The sequence below is a fragment of the Pundamilia nyererei genome, unplaced genomic scaffold (genome assembly GCF_000239375.1).
Source record: "Pundamilia nyererei isolate P.nyererei 1_Seehausen unplaced genomic scaffold, PunNye1.0 scaffold00028, whole genome shotgun sequence".
Taxonomy (NCBI): Eukaryota; Metazoa; Chordata; class Actinopteri; order Cichliformes; family Cichlidae; genus Pundamilia; species Pundamilia nyererei.
The window spans coordinates 4125952-4147572 of NW_005187429.1; the positions used below are offsets into that span (position 1 = coordinate 4125952).

At 39.3% G+C, this 21621-nt stretch overlaps 1 protein-coding gene across 1 annotated transcript in view; it reads right to left on the reverse strand.

Moving 5' to 3' along the window:
• LOC102193066 (CUB and sushi domain-containing protein 3-like) overlaps nt 1-21621 on the reverse strand; it is a 387453-nt gene that overhangs the window by 50428 nt on the left and 315404 nt on the right. Inside the window, exons 22-41 of the mRNA XM_005728525.1 lie at nt 19284-19384; nt 19033-19101; nt 18754-18910; nt 16827-17018; nt 14517-14643; nt 14204-14406; nt 13687-13878; nt 13211-13349; nt 12436-12623; nt 10217-10335; nt 9941-10016; nt 9716-9832; nt 6475-6588; nt 6284-6379; nt 5802-6005; nt 5349-5473; nt 4706-4802; nt 1179-1283; nt 983-1101; nt 434-503 (exon numbers count right to left, since the gene is read on the reverse strand). Coding sequence (XP_005728582.1) covers nt 434-503; nt 983-1101; nt 1179-1283; nt 4706-4802; nt 5349-5473; nt 5802-6005; nt 6284-6379; nt 6475-6588; nt 9716-9832; nt 9941-10016; nt 10217-10335; nt 12436-12623; nt 13211-13349; nt 13687-13878; nt 14204-14406; nt 14517-14643; nt 16827-17018; nt 18754-18910; nt 19033-19101; nt 19284-19384 — 2610 coding nt within the window. The remainder of the gene's footprint in view (nt 1-433; nt 504-982; nt 1102-1178; nt 1284-4705; nt 4803-5348; nt 5474-5801; nt 6006-6283; nt 6380-6474; nt 6589-9715; nt 9833-9940; nt 10017-10216; nt 10336-12435; nt 12624-13210; nt 13350-13686; nt 13879-14203; nt 14407-14516; nt 14644-16826; nt 17019-18753; nt 18911-19032; nt 19102-19283; nt 19385-21621) is intronic.

Sequence of the window (21621 nt, forward strand, 5' to 3'; positions counted from 1 at the left end):
TTCAAAAGACACCGCTACTGACTCGAGATTTTATATCTATAACCTGATATTTTGCAAGTTTAAATAAAAAGTTGACTTTAAGTAATGCACACGCTAAACATGTTAGCGTTGTTTGAGCTGAAATGTGTCCAGGGCTTGTTTGTGCAGACTTTGCCTCTGTGCATGTTGACGCTTTGGTTCGCTCTGCATGTTTATGGCAGGGTCTGATTTAGCTTTGGGTCAGTAGTATTCTGCACAGAATACCAAATAATCAGCTCATCACAGGAGAGTAAATTGATCAAACAGCTTATTTCCCAGAGAGCCAGTGAAGGCGGTGGAGGCTGATTGCATCATTTCTGCAGCACTGAAGTTTTGCATGTTTCCCAGCACATCCAGGCTTGAATGCATATGTGTATGTGTGTGTGGATGGGTGTAATGTTGAGGAAACACCTACCGATACACAGCGGTACAGGATAGTTCCATCTCCTAACAGGTCCGGGCATACAGGTTATATGGGCATTGCCCTAAAATGATAAAAGCAACCACAATCTTTTCTTAGAAACAACTAAAGAAATCCCTGCCAGTGACTGCACTGATTTAAACATGCTGTTTTACATTTTTTCCATTAATCACTGTGCATTTACATTAATAGTACAGATCTGTATATTAAGCAGAACTTGACAGAATACTGTACAAAAATTGGGCAGACCACACCAGAGACATGCATTATTCAGGAGTTATGCAAACCACATCAGAGTTGTATGTTTAGCAAGAGCTGTGTAAACCACTTGAGAGTGGGGTTTCCTTTTGACTCTTTTAAATAATTTTTGGTTTATGCAGCCAGTGGATAAAAAGAATGAATGGTGGCAAAGCTGAACATGCTTTTACATTAAAAAACCTAGATATCTGGAAATCAGTTTGCATTAAACAACTAGCAGTATTTGTGATTTATGTTCATCTGCCACTTAATATGAAAAGAAGGACCAACGTGTGGATTTTTTACCTGAAGAGAGTATCCTTGTTCGCACGAAAATTGCACAACATCTCCCACCATGAACCTGTCTCCTTGTCTAATTCCATAGTTTGGAGTCTGAGGTTCTGGACATGACTCCAGACCAATAGCTAATAAGAAAAAATAACATGATTATTTGGAAATACCGCATGCCTCTGATAAAAATGCTTTAAAGATATAGATGTACCTGTATATTCCAGGTGAAATCCAGCAGCTGAGACACTAATATCAGAGCTGAAGCTGAGATAGAGGTTGTTAGATGTACTATTCAGGAGAGGGGGGATAGTAGTGCCTGAAAGCAGGGAGAAAAGGAGAAGAGGAACAGAGGGCCATGATCACATTTTTTTCCTCATTTTTCAACTAAGGCCTTTAAAGCACATGATCTTAGTTATCTGACAGCAAAGGAGACAACAAAGGCCTCCCAAACCTACATTTTTACTTTTTTTTGTTAGTGAAGTGCTCTCGAAGGAGGGAGAAGGGAATTACTTTTATTTGAGACATCTGTTTTATTTGAAACCACTTTTCAAATGTTGGTTTGACCTACTTAGCGTGGCAGGGGAGAGTACAAAGTTAAAAAAGAAAAAGGGGATGCAATACTGAAGCAAAGCTGGCACAGCACGTCAGTATAATCATGACCCTTCAAAATAACGTATTAGATGATCTTTTATGCAAAGGAATATGAGCATACTCCAGTCTCCTTATTAGCAGAAATGCCATTTATTTTTCTTGGCATGCTTCAAGATGCAACAGTGGTAACAACATTTCCTGATATAAGCTACTTGTGGATTTATATTTCGCAATCGCCACTTCAGAATAAAAAAGGGTCGATTTGCATTGTGTTGTGCTCGCTGGCAGGTGTGCCAGAAACAGAGACAGATCAGCAGTGAAACGGGTCAGTAGATGTTATTGGTTGCCTGTTGTGAGGGAAAATAATTAGCACATTGCTGAACAGTCTGCAGCCCCCCTGTTGTTGTTTTTACATTATCATTCATTATCATGACGGAAAATAAAAAGTGCTTTTTTCCCATAATAATAATTCCTGATTGATGCCAAAATAATTAACTGCATTGATTTAACTATCGCAGTTATTTGAGGATGGATGACAGTATTAATTAAGAGTTGTAATTAACCCTAATAAAAAAAGATCCATCTCTTCCCTACAAAGATTTATTCATTAATTATATTTTTACATGAAATCCAGATAGAATAATGTTATTCTAATTGTGTTCCATATAATCTCTAAACTAGCTTACTATAAAGATGTCAAGTCCTCTCATAGATTATTTAATACAACTAGGAGGTACCCAGATGACTTTGCTTCCCTAAAAGCAGTATAGGTTTCCTGAGGCGATTATGACTTCTCCTTTGGGCAGTGGTCTGAATTATATGAAAAAGTAAATCTGGAATGCAGGTTAAATCCAAACTGAACAGACATTTTGGTTGGACATGAGGTGCTGGGAAATTGTAGGGAATTTCCATTTTATGGCTTAGTCACACTAGAGTGAAAATAGGACAGCAACCTTCTTGCAGGTACGAAAAACTGGTACTTGCCCAGGGATTGCACTGAAAATGCATTTCTTTGCACTTGCAAGTGGTTCCTTCAAAGAATCGTCACCCAGAGTTTGAGAATGTTGCATCCAAAACTTGGTGGCCACTTCTGATTGCAAGGTGATTGCACAGGTCATCTGGTGGAGCGTAACCTGTGTGGTCTGACTCAGATGCCATTTATCTGTTTGTTACAGAAGTCTCAACTCAGCTGCTGACTGGTTGTATTCTGCTTATGTTCCTATAAAAATGTCACTCTGGATTTAATCATTGGTATTCTTAATCTCTGGCTCTCCTCCACACCCTAACTTTGTCTTGTCTTCCTCCCCTCACCTCTAACCAGTGCGCCTCCCTGAGCTTGGTTATTCCAAAGGTTTCTTCCAGTTAAAAGGGAGTTTTTCCTTCCCACTCTCAGCAAAGCACTTTATTATTGAAGGGTCTTTACCTTAAAACATGCCTTGAGGCAACTGTTGTTGTGAGTTGGTGCTATATAAGTAAATATAAATTGAAATGAACTGAATAAAATGCGGGTTGTTGTGCACCTGTGTCATTCTGCAGTTAAATCGCTGACCTCCAGCAACTGCGTCACTATTTGTGGGGCAATTTCTGAATTTCTGTTTTGAAACTATGAGGTTCTGTCAGGAACCTGAATGTAAGCAGTGACTGGGAATTTTTTTTTTTTAACGCAGGATGTCTGCGAATAACTTATACAGCTAATTGCTTTCTTGTCTTTCTGTCCATTTTGACACAACTGACAGCAAGTTTTCACAGATCTGGTCCCCGTGTTTAAAGCAGCCATTTTAAAAGCAACAAGATCGCAAGTTCATTGGACATAGTTACAATAATTTGACGTTTTGCAGTCTCTAGCCACAGTTTCCTCTGGTATGCATGTAGCATGAGGCAATATAGAGCAGCTGCATTGGACCCGCTTACTGTTTCAGATAATTATATGGCAGGTACAAGTGAAAATCAACAATTCTGTATAAAACACAAATACTGAGAGCATTAAGTTTGTAAATCCTCCTGAGAACTGAGGAAAAGGGAATTTTCCCATTGAACTTCTTGTGTGATTTCCTTCCTCTTTGCAGCTAAAAGAAGCCACCCAAACACATGAGATATCAATGGAAAGCCCAGCGTGTCCTCTATTTAGCACATCAGGACATAGTAGCAGCTCAAATAAGTCAAAAAATATAGACCAAAAACAAATATCCAACACAGAGGAGTTCTGCAAGCCCCAAAAACAGATTTATGACTCACATAACACTGTTGCTTTTCACTGAAGCAGAAAAACAAATATCATCATTTAGACAAGATAAGAAAATCATTAGTGCAGAAAAGTTATCTTAAAGGTTTCGCCAACAACACAGTGCAGTAAATTTTGGGACCAATAACAAATATGAATAATTCCATTAATACTGAGTTTGACAGATCATCTTTACTCCTAACGGGAAATTTGGCTGTAAGAGGATCAATTAGTTTTGCAAAAGATATTTTTTACATATCTTTCAAAGGAGATTTTTGACACAGGCCTTACTGGGTATGTAACTCAGCTCCTGCTGAGACGCTAAATGCATCCAGCTTAACTCAAATTGCAGGAAGCCACATGAGCAGATTTCACATTTTATTTATTTAACTGTCAAGACTGGCTGTGATCAGCCTAAAATACAATCCACTTCTTATTGTTTAGTTATCAGTGGAATGAAAAGCTTCCTGAAATTATCTGAAGCATTTGATAAACAGCATAACAATCTCTAATTGAAAACTCAATTGCTTGGTATCAGACTTACTTCCATAAGAGCAGTATAAACCTTAATATATAATGCCTTAGTAACCATTTCCCAGCCCACTATAGATCTTCAATGATGCAAAACTGGGAATCAGAAATAGGTTGTTTGATGGTTACTGGTGTACTGTGCTAGAAAAAACAGTATTGTTATCCACTAAATATATACAAATTCAATAAATCTCACACAAGATGGACTGCACTCCTTTTAGACTAAATAGCGTAACTGTGGGCTCTCGTGCATGTACCTTGTACATTATTGTAATCTTAAATTCCCATATTTTCTTCGAGTATGTCACTTCTAGTGCATTTAATATTGAACTATTCCCAGCACTATAGAGTTCTACTTGAGTAACACCATAAAAAAATGATGGAAAAAAGTTTACCAGAGTAGCTTCCCAGTCTTGGTGCATGGTTGTCAGCACCGTCGTAAAAATCCAAAGAGTCCCAGTTATGCTCAGTGGCAAAACTCACGACTTGTATCTGGAGAGAGAGAAAAAAAGAAAACAGAAGTGATTCTTAGATTTTTTTTGTCTGTCTTTAGTAAAATTCCCCAGATTGCTATGAAACTGCATTTGGTACAATGTTCAACAGTTTATTAAGCTTAAATTGAGAGAATTAAAACCCACACATACTGTTTTTAATCTAAATGCTTCACAAAGCAATCTATTGAGACGGAGCAGCTTCAAAAACAATTATCATTCTACTTTTAAATCAAAGGCTGGAAGGAAAGGAATCAAAGGGATTTACAAACACTTTGAGGTGCCTGTCATTTCAAGGGACTGCACCTTGTGTAAAAGGCATCTTTGCCTTTGTATTTGTCCGTGATAGCAGTTTAGCTTACATGCAATCAGGCCTTATCTTTCATGATTAGATCATATCTAGTTATCTCTGGATGGCCCCTCTCTCAGAAACCATCCATCCATTCATCCTTCTAATAATATCTTATCTTCCCTGAGATCCTGCCTGCTCAGCTTTTAAGCCAATGATACATAGGTCAGCCAGGAAGCAGCATGTGACAGTTACTACCTGTATTCCAGCTCCTTCTGGGACAGAGACCTTCCAAACACAATTCTGGTTGTTGTCATATGGCTCTGGGTAGCCAGGCGACAGGATAGTCCCGCGGCGAGAGGTCAATACGCCCCCACAGGGAACTGGGAGAGAGAGGAGTGAGTGCACAGAGCATAGTAGAGGAGAAAGGAGAGAGGAAAAAACCAGAGGTTAAAACAACACTTTGTAGACAAATTACAGGAAAGCAAGACAAAGTGAACCATTCCAACCATGCCCATAACAGAAAGAGATACCAAAGAGCCAATCTGGATAACATATATGACTAGAGTGCATATGGATTGCAGTTGTTTGCATTTGTTTTAAATTGTTTTTCAGTTATGAGCGTCTACTGTGCAATCATGCTAATACTGCATTCAGAAATAGATAAACAAACCTTTCTGCCCTGTGTCTGATTTTCAGATTCATATTTACCTATACATGTTGGCAAAGTGTCATTCCATTGCGCCAGGTTGTCCGGTACACTCTCACAGCGAATGGCAGTAGAGCCATGCAATGTGTAACCGGGGTTGCACTCAAATTGCACCAAGGCGCCGACTGCAAAGTCATTACCGAGACGTTTCCCGAAGCGTGGCTCGGGGACTGAACTGCACTGGGTGGAGCTAGTCCGGGGTACAGCTAAAGGAGAAAAAAAAGAAAGTGCCCCAGTGAATAAACTGAAGTGTATCACTGTCACTGCATATGGGAAACATATTGAAAATTTCAAATTAAAATTTTCTTTAAATAAATGTAACAAAGGGCGAGAAAACGCATACTCAAGATGATGTGTACAATCAAAATGTTCTGTTTAACTGAAAAAGTAGCAAACAATGCAGTAATGCATGGTAATAAATGCATAGTAATAAAAAAATGCTCATCATTATAATAGAAATGGCAATAATAATATCAATAATGACCTTGGTAGACAAAATGAAATCCCTTAGCGGTTTCTGGTCCAACTGTGGTGAACTTTATTGTAATCTGGTTTCCTGAACTCAGAGGGAGAGATTCACCTAGAGATGAAGTGGAAGCAACAACACGTTATGAGGCTGAGGCTGAGTGACTGTCATCTGTTCAACTATCCACAATTAAAATCAACCATCCTTACCAGAGTGTGACCCAGAGAGAGAAGACAGGAGCGTGTTTTGTTGAGTGGGTCCGTCATAGATCTCCACCACGTCATTAAGAGACGTCTGGAACAACACAAACTGGCCGAAGAGAACTGGAGGTAAAAATGGGGGAGAAAAGAGAGAAAGAGATGAATTAACCGCAACTGAATGGCAGCAAATTATTATTCCATGCCACTGTCTGCTGCTGACCTTCCAATGATAAAATTAACCTGTAATACCTAATTTAAATGTTATTAAGCTGCAGTGTCACCTTCTATTTGAGGCCAACTATTGGTATAAAATTATATAACACTTATTAGTCAAAACGCTACCTTGCCTTCATCATGCTGTAGTCAACACCACCACCCCGCCACCCACACCCTTCTCCTCATCAATTGGCAACAGTGTATCAGTGTTGTCAGCTAGCGGGAGATGCTAATCTTGCAAAGACCGACTTGGATTGGTAACGTACGCTAGCAGAGCAAGACGCTTTTCTGTCCTTTCTTCTGTATTGCAAGTTTGAGTGAAAGCCATATAACAAAGGCGGTAACCTGTCAACTCTGAAGTGCCACTCACACACTGAAACTGATCCAATCACGTTTCCTTGCGAAGAACACCTGCAGGGACTTGCCAATTAATGACATGCTACCGCTGGAAGACAGATGTGTAGGAAAGGAGGAAGGAAATACATCCAATACTTCCATACAGTAACAAAAGATTAAATTTCAGAGTGCAGCTGTACGGGCAGGTAGCATTAGACAGTCCCGGAGGTATTTTCTCAAACAGGTACAATTTGCTCTGTCTCGAATGATCACTGTACCATCAAACCAATCATTAGTAACCTGAAGATGCAAATTGGTAGGTGTAGTTTTATTGTTTGAAGCACATGTCCTATCTAAAAAAAATGTCCTCTGGGATAAATTACACCGATTTGGAGCTTTCTCTTCCACTCACTGCACACATGCACATATATATCACCTCCACACCCCGCCTTGCTCTCACTTTGGCCCCAAAGGCTGAGGTGTTAAGGATTAAATCTGAACATTGCCAAGGATATGCTGGTATAAGAAGGTCACTGGTCAATTTATACAAGGCTGCCTCTCTCTGAGGATCTCTTTTAAGGTTTCAGTCACATTTTGCAGAAACATAGCTCTGGCTCACCCACGATCCTCTGTGCTTTCGTGAAAATTCTCATGTTGTTTTATTGACAAGCAAAGCAGGACGGAAACGATGGATTTTCAGTCGCCACCGAATTTTTCCCACAGTCAAAAAGGGGATTAAAACAAATCATTAAGAAAGCGTTTAGCTTCATATGGTAAACTACCCTCTTATTGTCATGTTTTATTGGCCTGTCATGGTTTCTGCCTGCCTGCAGACATCGCTGCCCACTATGTAAGGATTTTTAGGAAATCAGAGCGATTAGTTTCCCTCATTCCTTGCTGTGATATTGACATACTGCACAGCAGGCGGAGGAGTTCACACCTGAAACTGTTTCAAAATACAGTACACATTCGTCAACATTTGCACACAGCTTCATGAATTTATAAAGTATGATGGTACACAGGGAATAGCTAACACACCTCAGCGGTACTAATAAAAAAGCCCACACAAAGTCACAGACATTCACAGACACAAAGGAATTAATGATCACAGCAGTGTTGTCCTTTGCTATGTTAACCTCATCGCTCTCTGTTAGAGAAACGCCTCTGCATGTAAAATCATATAGACCCTAGAGATCGGGTCAGCCATCTAGTTCTTAGAGTCCACCAAAGTCTGAACTGATCCACTGAATTTAAAATCAGGTGATTTTAAATGTTTGACTGTTCATTTGAAAGGTCTCTTTACTTCCTAGCATCAGTTGGAGAGAAAACTGGGCGCTGATCCCTGTGGAGCTCCCGTGCCTACTGATGAGTTGCCTGAGTGGGTGTCCTCTGCCACGTAATCATCCAACAGGAGGTATAGCATCTCCAACGGGACATATGCCCAGGGTTTTCCCTACGTGCTGGTAAAACTGAAAGAGGCATTTGCACGAAGGGAGAAACCTCATCGACCATTAACCAGCCGAGTTTTTTTCAATTCCTACATCTCTGATCGCCTGACAGTTCAAACAGCAGGACTGCTGCAACCTCCAGCCTGGACCATTCAATTGCTGTAATTAAAAACAAGATATTTTACACAAGAATGACAGCTGCTTAAAAATTATGGGCAGTGCTGCAACTTAACAAAACAATCTGTCTTTTCACTCTGTGTGGGAGTTTTGGGAAGGCTCTCTCTGTGTGTCTTATACAACACGCAGACCAACCAAATGTTAGCTCCTCTCACTCAGGATTTCTACACGGAGGTGAAATATAATGAGACATCAACCATCCATGGCCTCAGGGAGAGCTGAGATTTATTCATAACACCACCAGGGCATAATTGGACATAACCCACCAATTACTGATTGTTTATTAAAGCTTAATTCACATTCAATGAGCAAATAGTTCTAATAATCAGTCAACAATGTTGTTCATTTATGATGTTGTAAACTGATATTGTAGGCACAAATATAAGTTGTCCATCTCCACATTGATGGCATTCTTAGTTCAACAACACAAATCTAACTTGGTGTCCACTTGCAGGCTCTCTCCAGAGCTGTTAAATACAGTGATGCTTCACTCACACGTGTAGATTAGAGTCGCACTAGAATACATTAAAATGCAATTCTGTATTCAGCTTGAATTTTGAGTGATATGAATATACCAAAATATTCCAGACAAAACTCCTAACAGCTGTGGCAACAATAAGGAATTATTTACAGGTTATTTTCCAGCAGAAGCCTTTTAACCCCCCCCCCCTCTAATGATCACCCTCTCAGCACAGCCTCACTGTAACATGAAGAATCTGCTATAATATTCATATCCTTATTTATGTCTGGCTTTGAGACCACCACTCAAATGTGGCAGTCTCATCTCTAAATGTCACTACAATTATGAAACTCAGGCCTAGAGACAAATTAATGGCTAGAAAGCATGTTTTTTATCACTTGTAATATAACTGATGTTTCTGCGTGTTTTCAAAACACTGAGGAAGCTTTTCAAGATTCCCGCAATAAATCTGAAAAGATTTAATGCTGCTCTTTTTTTCAGCGTAAAAAAAAAGCAATATAATAATTATTTGAAAAGAAACTTGTGGCCACATGTTTAACTTTCAAAGCTGAAAGTCTGTACTACGATGTACTGCATAGGTTGTTGAGCTCACCAAACTCTCTTGGTACGGATATAGAGTAGATGCAGGTCTGTCCGGAGGTGTAGTTTCTCGGGAAATTTGGAGATAAAACAGTCCCTTCTGATCCCGTAGAACGACTTCCGCACGGGGCTGGAGATTCAGACGTGTGCACAAACAGATAGCAGTGACAATGAATTCCATACAAGTAAATTCTACTTAAATAGAGTGAGTGACATATATGGGTTTTTTTTTTTTTACCTTGACAGCTAGGTAATGCCCTGTTCCATCCAGGTCTGCCATCATCACCCATACTGCATGTCAGAGTAGAATAACCCTGTAAACAGACAAAAAGGAAAATGTAAGAAAACCAGTCCACGTAACTAATTAACCAGCCAACAAACACCGTTTAAAAATTTCTACCCGCCCAGCCATTCAACAAACCAATGAACAATCCATCCAGCAACCTAAGAAACAGCTACTCAAATCCCAAAATCCCAAATTCAGTCAACCCCTCAGTCATCCAAGTGGCTGTACCTGCAGTACATATCCTGCTTCACAGTAGAAGGTGACCGTCGAGCCCAGCTTATAATCAGATCCCAGCCTGGTCCCATTCAGAACCACACCTGGGTCGAAACAAGATTCCCTCAGCTTGGCTAGATGGAGTAAAGAAAAAAAAAGTGTGAGTTAGAGAGAACATGAGGCAAAGGAAAAGTGACAGGCACACATGAATAATAGGGCAAATTAATAATAACTAAGTCTCTTGCAATAATCAAATGAGGCAGGCATTCCGTTGGCCTTTGTAACAGTCTGTTTGACTTAGCTGTCTTTGCCAAGATGGAGCAAGAACGATAACTTCATCCCCCGGCTTTTGTGTGCTACATGAACCTTGTAAATTATGGCCTTGGCCCCCCTCCCAAAAGATTAGTGGCCACCAGCATCAACTTAAGACTTAATTTCTCAGTCCATGCAAAGTCAGTGTTGACTCTTTTGTGCAAATGAATCAAACTCACACCTCCTTGACAGACTATTTCAACAGACACTGATTCAACGGGCACTTTATGCAGAGAGCAATAATTCTCTTCCATCCTGAATTTAGCATGGTACACATGTATATACACCAACGTGTGAGTGGTCTTAGTGTGAGGTAAAAGAAAATATTGTTGTTATATTCTGCTGAAATTGTGTCATCATGAGTTTCTATTATGTTTCCTGTGGAAATCTTGGAGTAATTTCCCAAATGGCTTTCTTTAAGAAAAACACAAATGACAGAAAACAACATCAAGCAGAGGTGATTTAAAGATTCGAAATTATTTTTCAACAATCAATGGCTATAAAAAAAACCTTGCGGTTGAAATGTTTCAACTTTCCTTATTTGTATCCTTAAAACAGAAAAGAACATAATAACTTAAGACTGACTCTCATGTAGTGGCCATATATATAGTGATATATAGTTAGGTAAATGTACTGTAGTGTGCCACTTCCATTTTTGTATATTTTTCTATGAAAATTGGATATTGGTGCATGAAAACATGGAAACACGGTTTGTACGATTCTAACAAGCTTGAAAGTCAAATTTTGACGTGACCCCAACTATTCTTCAACACAGCCCCGACTCTCTTAGGGAAGCTTTCTTGTAATTTCTTTGAGTTGTTCTGAGGAATCCCATATGGAAAAGAAATAGTAAAAACTTATATGTGATTACTCATGAAAATGGCCACTTTCATGAGTAAATCATATAAGGCTTACATGATTTACTCATGAAAGTGGCCACTTTCTCATTACTTTCATACATTGTTTTAGTAAGTATCCAAAACATACAAGTTTCATTATATAATTTTTCAAGGGATCTTATATCTGTTTTCACTCTTGTATGCTTTTCATACAAGTTTCACACAAGACAGATACAAACTTTACAAGATTTATATATATCTTTTCCATATGGGATAGTACTCTTGAAGGACACCTGCCTTCTGCAGGTGTTGTCAAACTTTTGTTCTCTCCAAGATTTTCCCACTCTGCCTCAATATTGTTGAGGTCTGAGCTCTGGGGAGGCCAACCCATGGCTGAAATGCAGCTCCAAACCATGACAGAACCTCCACTGTGTTTTACAGATGACTCTAGGCACTCACTGTTGTATCTTTCCTCTTAGCCTGTCAGCACACATTGATGCAAATCAAAAATTCACAATAAGACCTGTTGCCACTGATTTTCAGTGTAGGTCTGACATACGCTTGACAGCCACCCTTCCACTGAGACCATTTCTGATCATGCTTTGGCCAGTAGGAGACAGACTGAAGGGCCAGATGCATCTCTCAGGTTCTGTTTCAGGCCTTTGTCCACTTTCCTCAATTTTTAAGGACACAATACAAGACATGTCAAGTTTTCATCAAACAGCCCTTTGAGAATCACCTAGCTGGTGCAAAAATACTATTTTATGCCTGTCAAACTATTTTATCTTTGGCATTTTTCATAGATTTAACTAAATAAAAGTAAAATACAAAGAAATGAGAGGTGACCCAAGACTATTGCACGGTATTATAAACTATTAAATGTTGCAGGAAAAAAATGCACTCCTTTCTCTTCTTTAAATGTGATTATACTTCAAATTTCTTTGCCTATTACACTTTATCAAAATTTGCCTGTGTTATTAATATGACCTCTGTGAGAATGCAAAGTGTAGTTTTAGGTGCTGCCTGATTCAGTAAGAATTCAATTTAAATGAGAGATGTGGTACAGTTAGCAGACCATTATACCTTTGTATTCCAGGTGAAATCCAGTGTAAGAAACCGATCCATCACTACGGAACGCTAAAAGCATTGTATTTGAACTGCTCTCTATCCTCTCTGGGAGTTTGCTGTCCTGGAAGCTACCAATGAGCGGACTGTTGCTATCCGGACCGTCGTAGATGTACAGGAAATCATAGTTTGGCTCAATGTTGAAACTAAAGGTAGAGGAAGACAGAGACAAACAAGGAAGAGAAAGAAAGTCAACAAAAATTCAAGGACAAAGTATCTACCATGAATTCAGTGGTTTTTAGAGTTGTTTTGTTTGTGATTCGTACCACAAAGCAAGCACAGCTTTTGAAAGTGGTGAAAGCTCAATAGATTTCCAAAGCACTTAAAGGCAGAAGTTCCCACTTCTTGAAAAAAAAGTCATAATTTTACATGGTTTTCAATCTTGCACAAAGCAAAAACGAAGTTGATTATTTCACTTTACTCTCGTTTACCTGCAGGAAAAATACCCTAAAAATTGTAATTTTCACCAACCCGATACAAAAGAGTCTTTTGGTCTGTTGCTCCAACACTTTGTCCAAATTGAAATGATTGCCAGAAAATTTGGTATTAGAACTTACTGCCAGCAAAAAAGGATATCCAGGTTTTCAGTCTTCAAATGGAGCCAGCTCAGCTTGGACAGGCTTTTAGTCTACTGTCATTCCATTTCACATTTCACTCGGCAGTAACATTTGTCTAGTAAAGAGGTTTTAAAAAGCTCAATCGAGCTGAACTGGAAAGTAGCATTGTAGGTTACCTGATGAAGGCCAGTGACAGGACGTAGTCTGGGTTGACAGCAATGAGCCAGTCACAATCTTTTGAGTGAGGGTAAGGATGCGGGTAGTTCGGAGAGAGTATAAATCCATTGGAGCCTGTTAGATTTCCTCCACAAGGAGCTAAAGTGGGAACACAGGTCAAGATTGACATTCATTTTGACAAAGCCTTGAAATGTCATAACATTTAAATATTCTCTCAAGCTCAACCATACAGAAAAAAAACAAAAACCCTTTGTGTACCATGCAACAGAGTGTGGAGAACACTGCTACTGAATGAAAAGCTTCATTAAATAGCAGAAGAATGAAAATATGTGAATAGAATAAAGCGTGCCCTTTTTATACAGCTCTCCTTTAAGTCAAAGACACATGTGTCCTTGAGTGAGACAATACCTCCAGCTGTATATGCAGTACATTTATTGTGCGTCCCTATAGAATATATGAAAGTTGGAGTGTTCACCTATGCAGACAGGTGGGCTGGGCTGCCAGTAGTATCTGTTATCCACTTGTATACAGGTTATTTTGTCGTCCCCCTGGAGCTCGTATCCTGGGTCACACTGAAAGGACACTGAATCCCCCGGCTCACGGCCATCTCCACTACGACTGCCATTCATCGGTACTCCTGGGTCCCTGCAGGCTGTAGCTACTGAGCCTGGACAGATAGGGGATAGGAACAAAGCAGGGAATAGAGGAGAAAGAGGGGAACAATTACAGAAAACTGTGTCACACCAGGTATCTAATGCTTTAATCCAACGCATAAAAACAGCACCACTTCCACTAACTAATGGGTCCTACGTAAGTTAATTTTGTTCCAGTTAGGTGAAGGTCTTTGAAGCAGCATAATTATATAGCTTTTTATTCCCTTTATTATTGATGGAACTACCCATTGAAGAGCATAGACACAACAACAGTAGTCTAAATGATACCCATCTGTTATATTTGATATCTTTCTGGTTAGATTTAATTTCATCACTTACTAGAAAACTGTATGGCAAATCCAGACTTGCTGATGTAAAAGTCAGTCTCAAACTGAACCGTCACTGTGTTCAGGGTCGAGTGGATTCCTTCAGGGAGCAGAGACCCACTGAGCTCTGCCAAAGACATTTCATTCTCAGGTGGCCCATCCCAAACCTTCAGCATGTCATGGCTGGCTTCAGTGTCAAAGGCCAGAAACTGGAGACTGTAAAATACAAATAAAGTTTAATTAAAGCAAGAATATGTTTCACTTCACACATGAGTTTACACTATGCTTAACATATCGATCAAAAGCCTTAATGCGATCATCTGTACCTCACAATATTTCCCGAGTCCACCTCGATGGTCCAGGTGCAGCGAAGGTTATTGTCATATGGGAAAGGGTATCCGGGGGAAAGGATCCTCCCTGACGACTCACCCTTAAAACGACCCCCACACTCCGCTACAGGGATAAATAACGTCACACACACTTATTTTAAAACAAACTGTAAACATCTCTTTGATTAGCGCCTTTGTGACAACATTACAAATCACCGCGGCCCAACCGATGGCCAGTTGATGTGTGTGTATGTGCGCTGTGACAAGCCAACCATTTATCTGTCTGTGGCAATTGTTTGTCAAGGCAATCAGATCCAGTAGGTGCACCTCAGAGGCCACTGATTAAACGATCACCAAGGAGACAAATGGATAAAGAAAGAAGCTAACTCTTATCCGCTGAGTCTCTCTGCCTTTCTCACTCTATATCACACGCAGGAGATGAAGAGAAGAGGAGAAAAGAGGAGGAAGAAGACACAAAGTGCTGATCTTGCATTCCTCCCTAAAGAAATCACAGCACATTATATAACAGAAAATAATTCCCCCTTCTCTCTTTGTCTCTCTCGGTTATATATTTTCACAATCTTCATCCACTCTCTGCTTTTCCTCCCTCTCCATGTTCCCCCTCCCTCAGGCTCTCCTCCCTTCATCACTGGAATATATTATCTCGGGTAATCTGAGCGATATTAAGAGTTTGGAAGGAAAAAAGACGGAGAAAGAGAGAGGGAGAGGGAAAGAGGGAGAGAAAAGGAGAGAACCAAGGGGGTAAAGAAGGAAAACCTGTGAGTAATAAGAAGAAGAAATATAATATTAAGACTGGAGGTTAGATGAGGTCACAGCGTGTCACTGTTAAAATATAAAGTCAGAGCATTTCAGCCAGTAGTTTTATGAGTCTTTCATTATTGATAGTGTGAAGGAGGGAGACTTATTAGTCTGAATCCAAAATCAGAAAGTTCAGAGGCAGCAGTGAAGGGAAAAAAAATGGTCCTAAAACACTGGACTGGCTGTTATGCTTATAGCTCCCATGCAAAGCAGCAACAGCAGCCATTCTATTTGTCACTTTAAATAAGCCTAACATTTGTTTGGGTTTAATTAGAGGATGCAATCATTCAACCATGTGCTAACTGGAAGGAATAACAACACATCCGAATTAAGTTCAAATAATATTCAAATCACAGCGTTTTAGGTATTTCATTCCAGTACACTGATAAATATGTGAGTGTGTGTTTATTTTCCAAGCGAGAGAAGCCCGAAACTGCACAGCCAGTGAAAGACTACGGTCGACTTCTCGATATCAATACTTCGGACGGTCGTTTTGCATCAGTTTGAAACCTTGGAAAATGAATTAAAAAGGCGACGATGGCATAATTGAGTATTAAGCAATGTGTCGATACTAAGTGGGGAGTTTGCTCCACAGAATGCTTTTAAACAAAGCCAAATCAAATTGAATAAAATGAGTTTATGAAGAAATTCTCAACAGAGTGTTTGTCGCTTAGCTCTTCGTGTGCTGAGAGTTGCCTGGAGGTTATGTGTGCTTTATGTCGGGGCATGTCTGAGTACATAACACAGCACTGGGAGAATATAAGGGCAGGCGCCAGGAACAGAAAGAAAATCTGCCACCGCAGAAGAGGTAGTGCATCAGTTGGGCCGAGGGATTCCAGGTGGTATAATGCCGAATAAATAGGCTTTTCATTGGGACTTTAAAACTACAACAGCGTGTGATATCCAGGGAAAATCAAGAAAGGTGATTCTACAGGAAATTGGCCCCCATCTGTTTTCCTTCCAGATAACGGAATTAACATCCTGCAATCAAATGTTGCATAAAGCTGCAAGTCACTTTCTAATCTATTACAGAGCAAACCTTGTATAATAATGCTTCCTGATACCTAAAGGTGTGTGTGTGTGTTAGCTGAATTCTAGATAAATAGCCATCCCAGCTAAAGAACACAATACACAGACGTAAAGAATTTATAATTACATTGACGTTCATTCACTGGAAAGATCCTGCTCTGATTTTTTATTGAAATGATACCAACACACTTTTCAGCTATTGCGTAACTCTGAATCTATTCAAGTAAGTGCTGTGGAACACACACTACACAGCATTAAATGCAACAAGATCAATTTAAATCTTAGAAATAAAATTACCTCTCCCTCCCAAGCTTATTAAAGAATGTTATTCAAGGTCGGAAACACAATGCATCTGTGGAGGACTCTGCATGCCTTCAAAAAATCTCTGTGTGTGTTTGTGTGTGTTTTCATCAGACCTTCTTTCACAGTGTTATTGGCTTCAGATACTAAAGGACGTACCTATACAAGAAGGCAGAGGGTTATCCCAGGCTCTCCTTTCACCCGTCATACACTTCAGCGTAGAAGCCCCATGTAGAGTGTAACCAGGCTCACATCTATATGTGATACTGCTCCCAGAAAAATGACCTTGGTCGTTGACCTTGAAGCCAAACTGAGGCACGCCTGGGTCTTCACAATGAGACAACTCAAAACCTAGAAAGAGTCATAAAAAAGACAAAAGAGCTTCACAGTATGTACTTTTTAAAAAACTCACTAAGGGAAATCCAAAGCCCACAAGAGAAACAGAATTAGTTTTATTTAGATGCGCAGCAATATTCCCTTAATATCTGGCTCACTCAAGGATTCTGTTTATGACCATGCTGGTATCACAGATCCTGTTAAGCTCTCATCCCGTTTTAATAACGAAACTGAAAAAGATACATGAGACATACCATTATTAGGAATGATACTGGAGCATGTATACACCTTATCCAATTTAATGTTGTTTTTCACAGTCAGTGTAAGCTCAGTTTCCATGGTAATATTCGGAAAATTTGTTCGCAATTTTGGAGAGCGAGATATGAATAGGTATATAAATAGCTTATCCTTATAAGACCATAACCGGGATTTGATCTACGGCATTACCTGGAAGACGAGGTGCACCGGGATTTGAGTTATCTCCTGGCAGACTGCTGTAGGTGCATGTCTAAATCCTTAAAAAAAATGGCTATTTGGAAAGCTATACTTACTATTGAGCAACAATTGCACATTTGTCATCATCCTGACATGAAGTGTGAACAGTTTTCCTATCTCAAATTGTTCTCTCTTTGTTAGATATGTATAAGGAAGCAAACCACCATGCATTATTCATTCGACCACATCTCGGGAGTTTTATTGAATTACAGCCTCTATATCAAATGTAACACCAAACAAACAGAGGCAAAGTACTACAATCTCAAAATTGCTGCTGCTAATGTGCTTTGTTTTACATGGCAAAATAACTTCTACCTGGAAAAGTATGAAAACAGCAAAGGTCTAAGTAAGCCATCCTCTGCGCCAACACAGTACAGAGACAACACAACTTCAAAGCGAATAATACTAAGCTATCACCCTTCATGACACCATTTAAACAATTAGAATTCCAACTGTGCGTCTAAGAGGGCACTGCCAAATGTGGGTGTGCTTTGGTGAACATCAAAACACACCTTTACCACTTCGTCCTACGCTGAAAGCTTTGTTAATCAAACGCGACATGTTTCTTCTGATCGTTTCAGTGGGAAAATTCACATTTACTTCTGTGATCCATCCAACCGTTTAGAGTTAATCTGTTCTAGTGAGCCTGTTAGATTTATCAGAAATCAGCAGTTGTCATGAGGCACCTAACTGGTTAATAATTTGAGACATACTGCTAAAATGTATTTACATCTGCCCAAGATAATCCAAAAAAATCAAAGATTAGACAAAGACACTGGCAGAGTCAATACAAAATGTGCTTTTTAAATGATGACTAATTTATTTATTAAGCAAAGATTTTCAAACCTGCCTGGCCCTGTGTGAAAATGTAATTGTCTGCTAAACCTAATAAGTTAATAACTGGTTATATCACCTGTGGCAGCATCATGTACAATAAGGCATTTGTGATAACTGGCAGTGAGCCTTGAAACTTTGTCCCGCTCCTCTTTGCAGAATTGTTTTAATTCAGATACGAGCATGAACAGCCTGTTTATGGTCATGTCAAAGAATCTCAATCTGACTTAAGTCTTATGCCACTCTAAAACTCCCATTTCATGAACTCTGACCTTAACTGATGCAAGTGGAACATGAAGTTCTTTACATGTTGTTCTTTTGGGTTCTTTTGTCACCTCCTGAATGAATCTTCAAAGAAGTCTTGGAGAAACAGATTAGGCCTTAGCTCTATACTAAACAGCGGTGTTCACTGCTAACTTACTTGAGTACACCAATTTGAATCCTTCTCCTGTGTTTTCCGCATTGCTGTAGAATTCCAACCAGAGGTGGTTTGAAGTGGAAATGAGCGTCAGCCCCAACATGGATGATCCAGTAAATGCTCCGAGAACATGGGCTGTGTTGTCTTTACCGTCATAAATCTGTAAGAACAGCAAAATGCACACCGGATGCATCACATGCAGCATGAACTAATTTAATTCGTTTATTTTTGCATATCTGGCAAGAGCAATGACCACATATGCGTATGTGTGAGTGAGTTTACTTTGAGTATATCGCCTTGGGCAAGATGAAAGGTTCTTGCAGAGATGTTGATTCCTTTCCCAGCTTGAACCTGAGGTCAACATCAAATCAAAATGAGCACTAATGACCCACATAGCAGGTGACAAACCCTCACAAAGGTTTGAAGACTGGTAATACATTTGTCATCTCTTAAACACAGGCAATGATCAATACCATTATTTTTCTCAATAAAAACTCATGTCATGTATATTCTGAAACGTTAAGATCTGTGACCTGGATGCTGTAGATGCACTCGTGGTTGTTATCGTAGTTCATTGGGTAGTTTGGAGAGAGCAGTATCCCTTCATTATTCATGACTGAAGAACCACACTCCGCTGAAGACAGAGGACAGAAAGGAGACAATTAAAAAATGCACAATATTGAGACATTGGTTTAATTCTTAAGAGGCTTATAATGATGTGGAGTGGTCATGTGAACAAGCTTTTGTTGTGCCGCAAATTGACCTGCATTTAAAGCTTTAATGATAAACAAAAGCTATGTTTTGCAGCTTACTAAAGAGGCTTGTGGCTTTTTAAAGCCGTTTGGTCCTACCAGATAAAAGTTTTTGCCCATTTTCTGTGCAGCTAGGGGGAACGCAGGCTGTGCTCAGAGTAATAATCAGTCAAATTCCTTTCTTCTTAATATAAATGAAAAAATATTTTAACTAAAGGCTGTAGGAAAATTTAAAAAATCCCCTTATATCAGTTAATGCGAATGATAAGATTGCAAACTTCACCTGAAGTTGCCTATTCTTTGCACTTCTTACTCGTGCCCTCCATGTACAGTATCTATGTCCCTTTCCTCTCTTTTTCATTCCCTCTCCCCCTCTGTGTCTCCACTAGTGTAATGGTCGTATTACAGCTGCCATATCGTCAATAAATCACACCGCTATAGTTTCCATTTAGAAAATTACCTCCTCACCCTCTCTCTCTCTTTCCTCTTTAACTTCCTCCCTCTTGCGCTCTCGCTACTCTATGAATAGTGCCTCCTTTGCTCCCCTTTACTTCAATCAACTTTCCTTTTCCACTTCTCCTGAGTTTTCATTCTCTTCCATCTCTTGTTTCCTCTTTTTATTTTTTCCTCCCGCTTCTGATGGCATCCAGAAATAATAAAAAAGTAGAAAAAAAAAACAAGACAAAAGAACATTGGATTTCTCAAACTGCAAAGAAACATCTCTGGAAGCTCTCCAACTCTTTCATGGGGGAAAAAAAATGCTGTAAAGAATTAAAAAGAGCCACTCGTAAAACCACAAACACAGACCACCAAAGTTATACTTCATGCCTGCACAGCATATCCCTCAGTTAATTAAAATAACCAAAAAAAAAACCACCCTAACTATTGTGTGCTTAGTAAAAGCAAACAAGAAAAAGTTATTTTATAGCCAAAACATAAGAAAAACCTATTGTTGGTCCTCTAATCTTTCCTTCTTCCTCCGTTCTTCAACTGTGATGTGTACCATCATGCAGCAATGCAACACAATACGCAGAAACTAAATATAGCAAACTGCACTACACCCCAGAACAGTGGCACACAACATCACTCCCACCTTTCTGCATTATAAGTCTTGTCACGCCGATGAAAGAACGAAGGAACCAAAGCCGTGTATAATGGCGCTGAGAACATCATGCAAAGCTGAAAATTAGATTGTAGAGTAAAATCTACTCACACGTAGCCTAAAATTAAAAAGTCGCATAGTGTTGCTGCTTTTTACTAGAATTGGATTGGTCTGGCTTTCTTCGTAATTTCTCAAAAATATTATGTTTAAGATAACTAATTCTATGAGCAAGTGCAGAAATGCAGAGTCTCTTTCGCTATGTGCTTTTACTGCTGTCACTTGTAGATACTACTAACTGCACCCAAATCAAATCTTACTTTACACACTTCTCGCCTGAATTCCCTGAGGTTAACTGTACATGATAATGATTCCCACTGATAAACTTGTGCTTTAAATTAGACTTATCCTATCTATTTAAGAGCAAGCGGTAGTAATTCTCTGGAGTAAAGGTAGCAATTGAGAGGAAAGTGCCTTGATCAAAGACAATCTCCTGAGTATTCCTTATACACCCAGAATAGCTCAAAACCAACACAGACAACAACACAGACAGGCAAAAAGCATGATATTTCAGTATTTCTTCTTCTTTTTAATCAGTGTGATTGCTTTCATCTTCCATTATTAGCCCAAACAAATTAGATTTAAATGCATTTTCCTTGACAAAAAATGTGCATGTGTGGCATCCAAGATATGAACTGCTTGTTTTTATTCTATGTTTTTAAAACCTAGTGAGGAAGTTATTATTTTGTCCTTTAAACCAATTGCTCATTTGTGCATTGATTAATTATTAAAAACAATTATACAGCCTTGCATAGAAACACATTTTCCAGTCCACAGGTGAAGGACTTTTTATTCGAATAGGCATATTTTTAGTGCAATCGGTGCCACTCTGAGTATACATTTTAATAATAAAACCACCATCCTTGTTTTTTCATGCATTCAAACACTGGGCTTTTACTTCACATTGTAGTACATGCTACTTTTTGTTTGCTGTGTGTGTTACTGGCATAGTGCTACAGT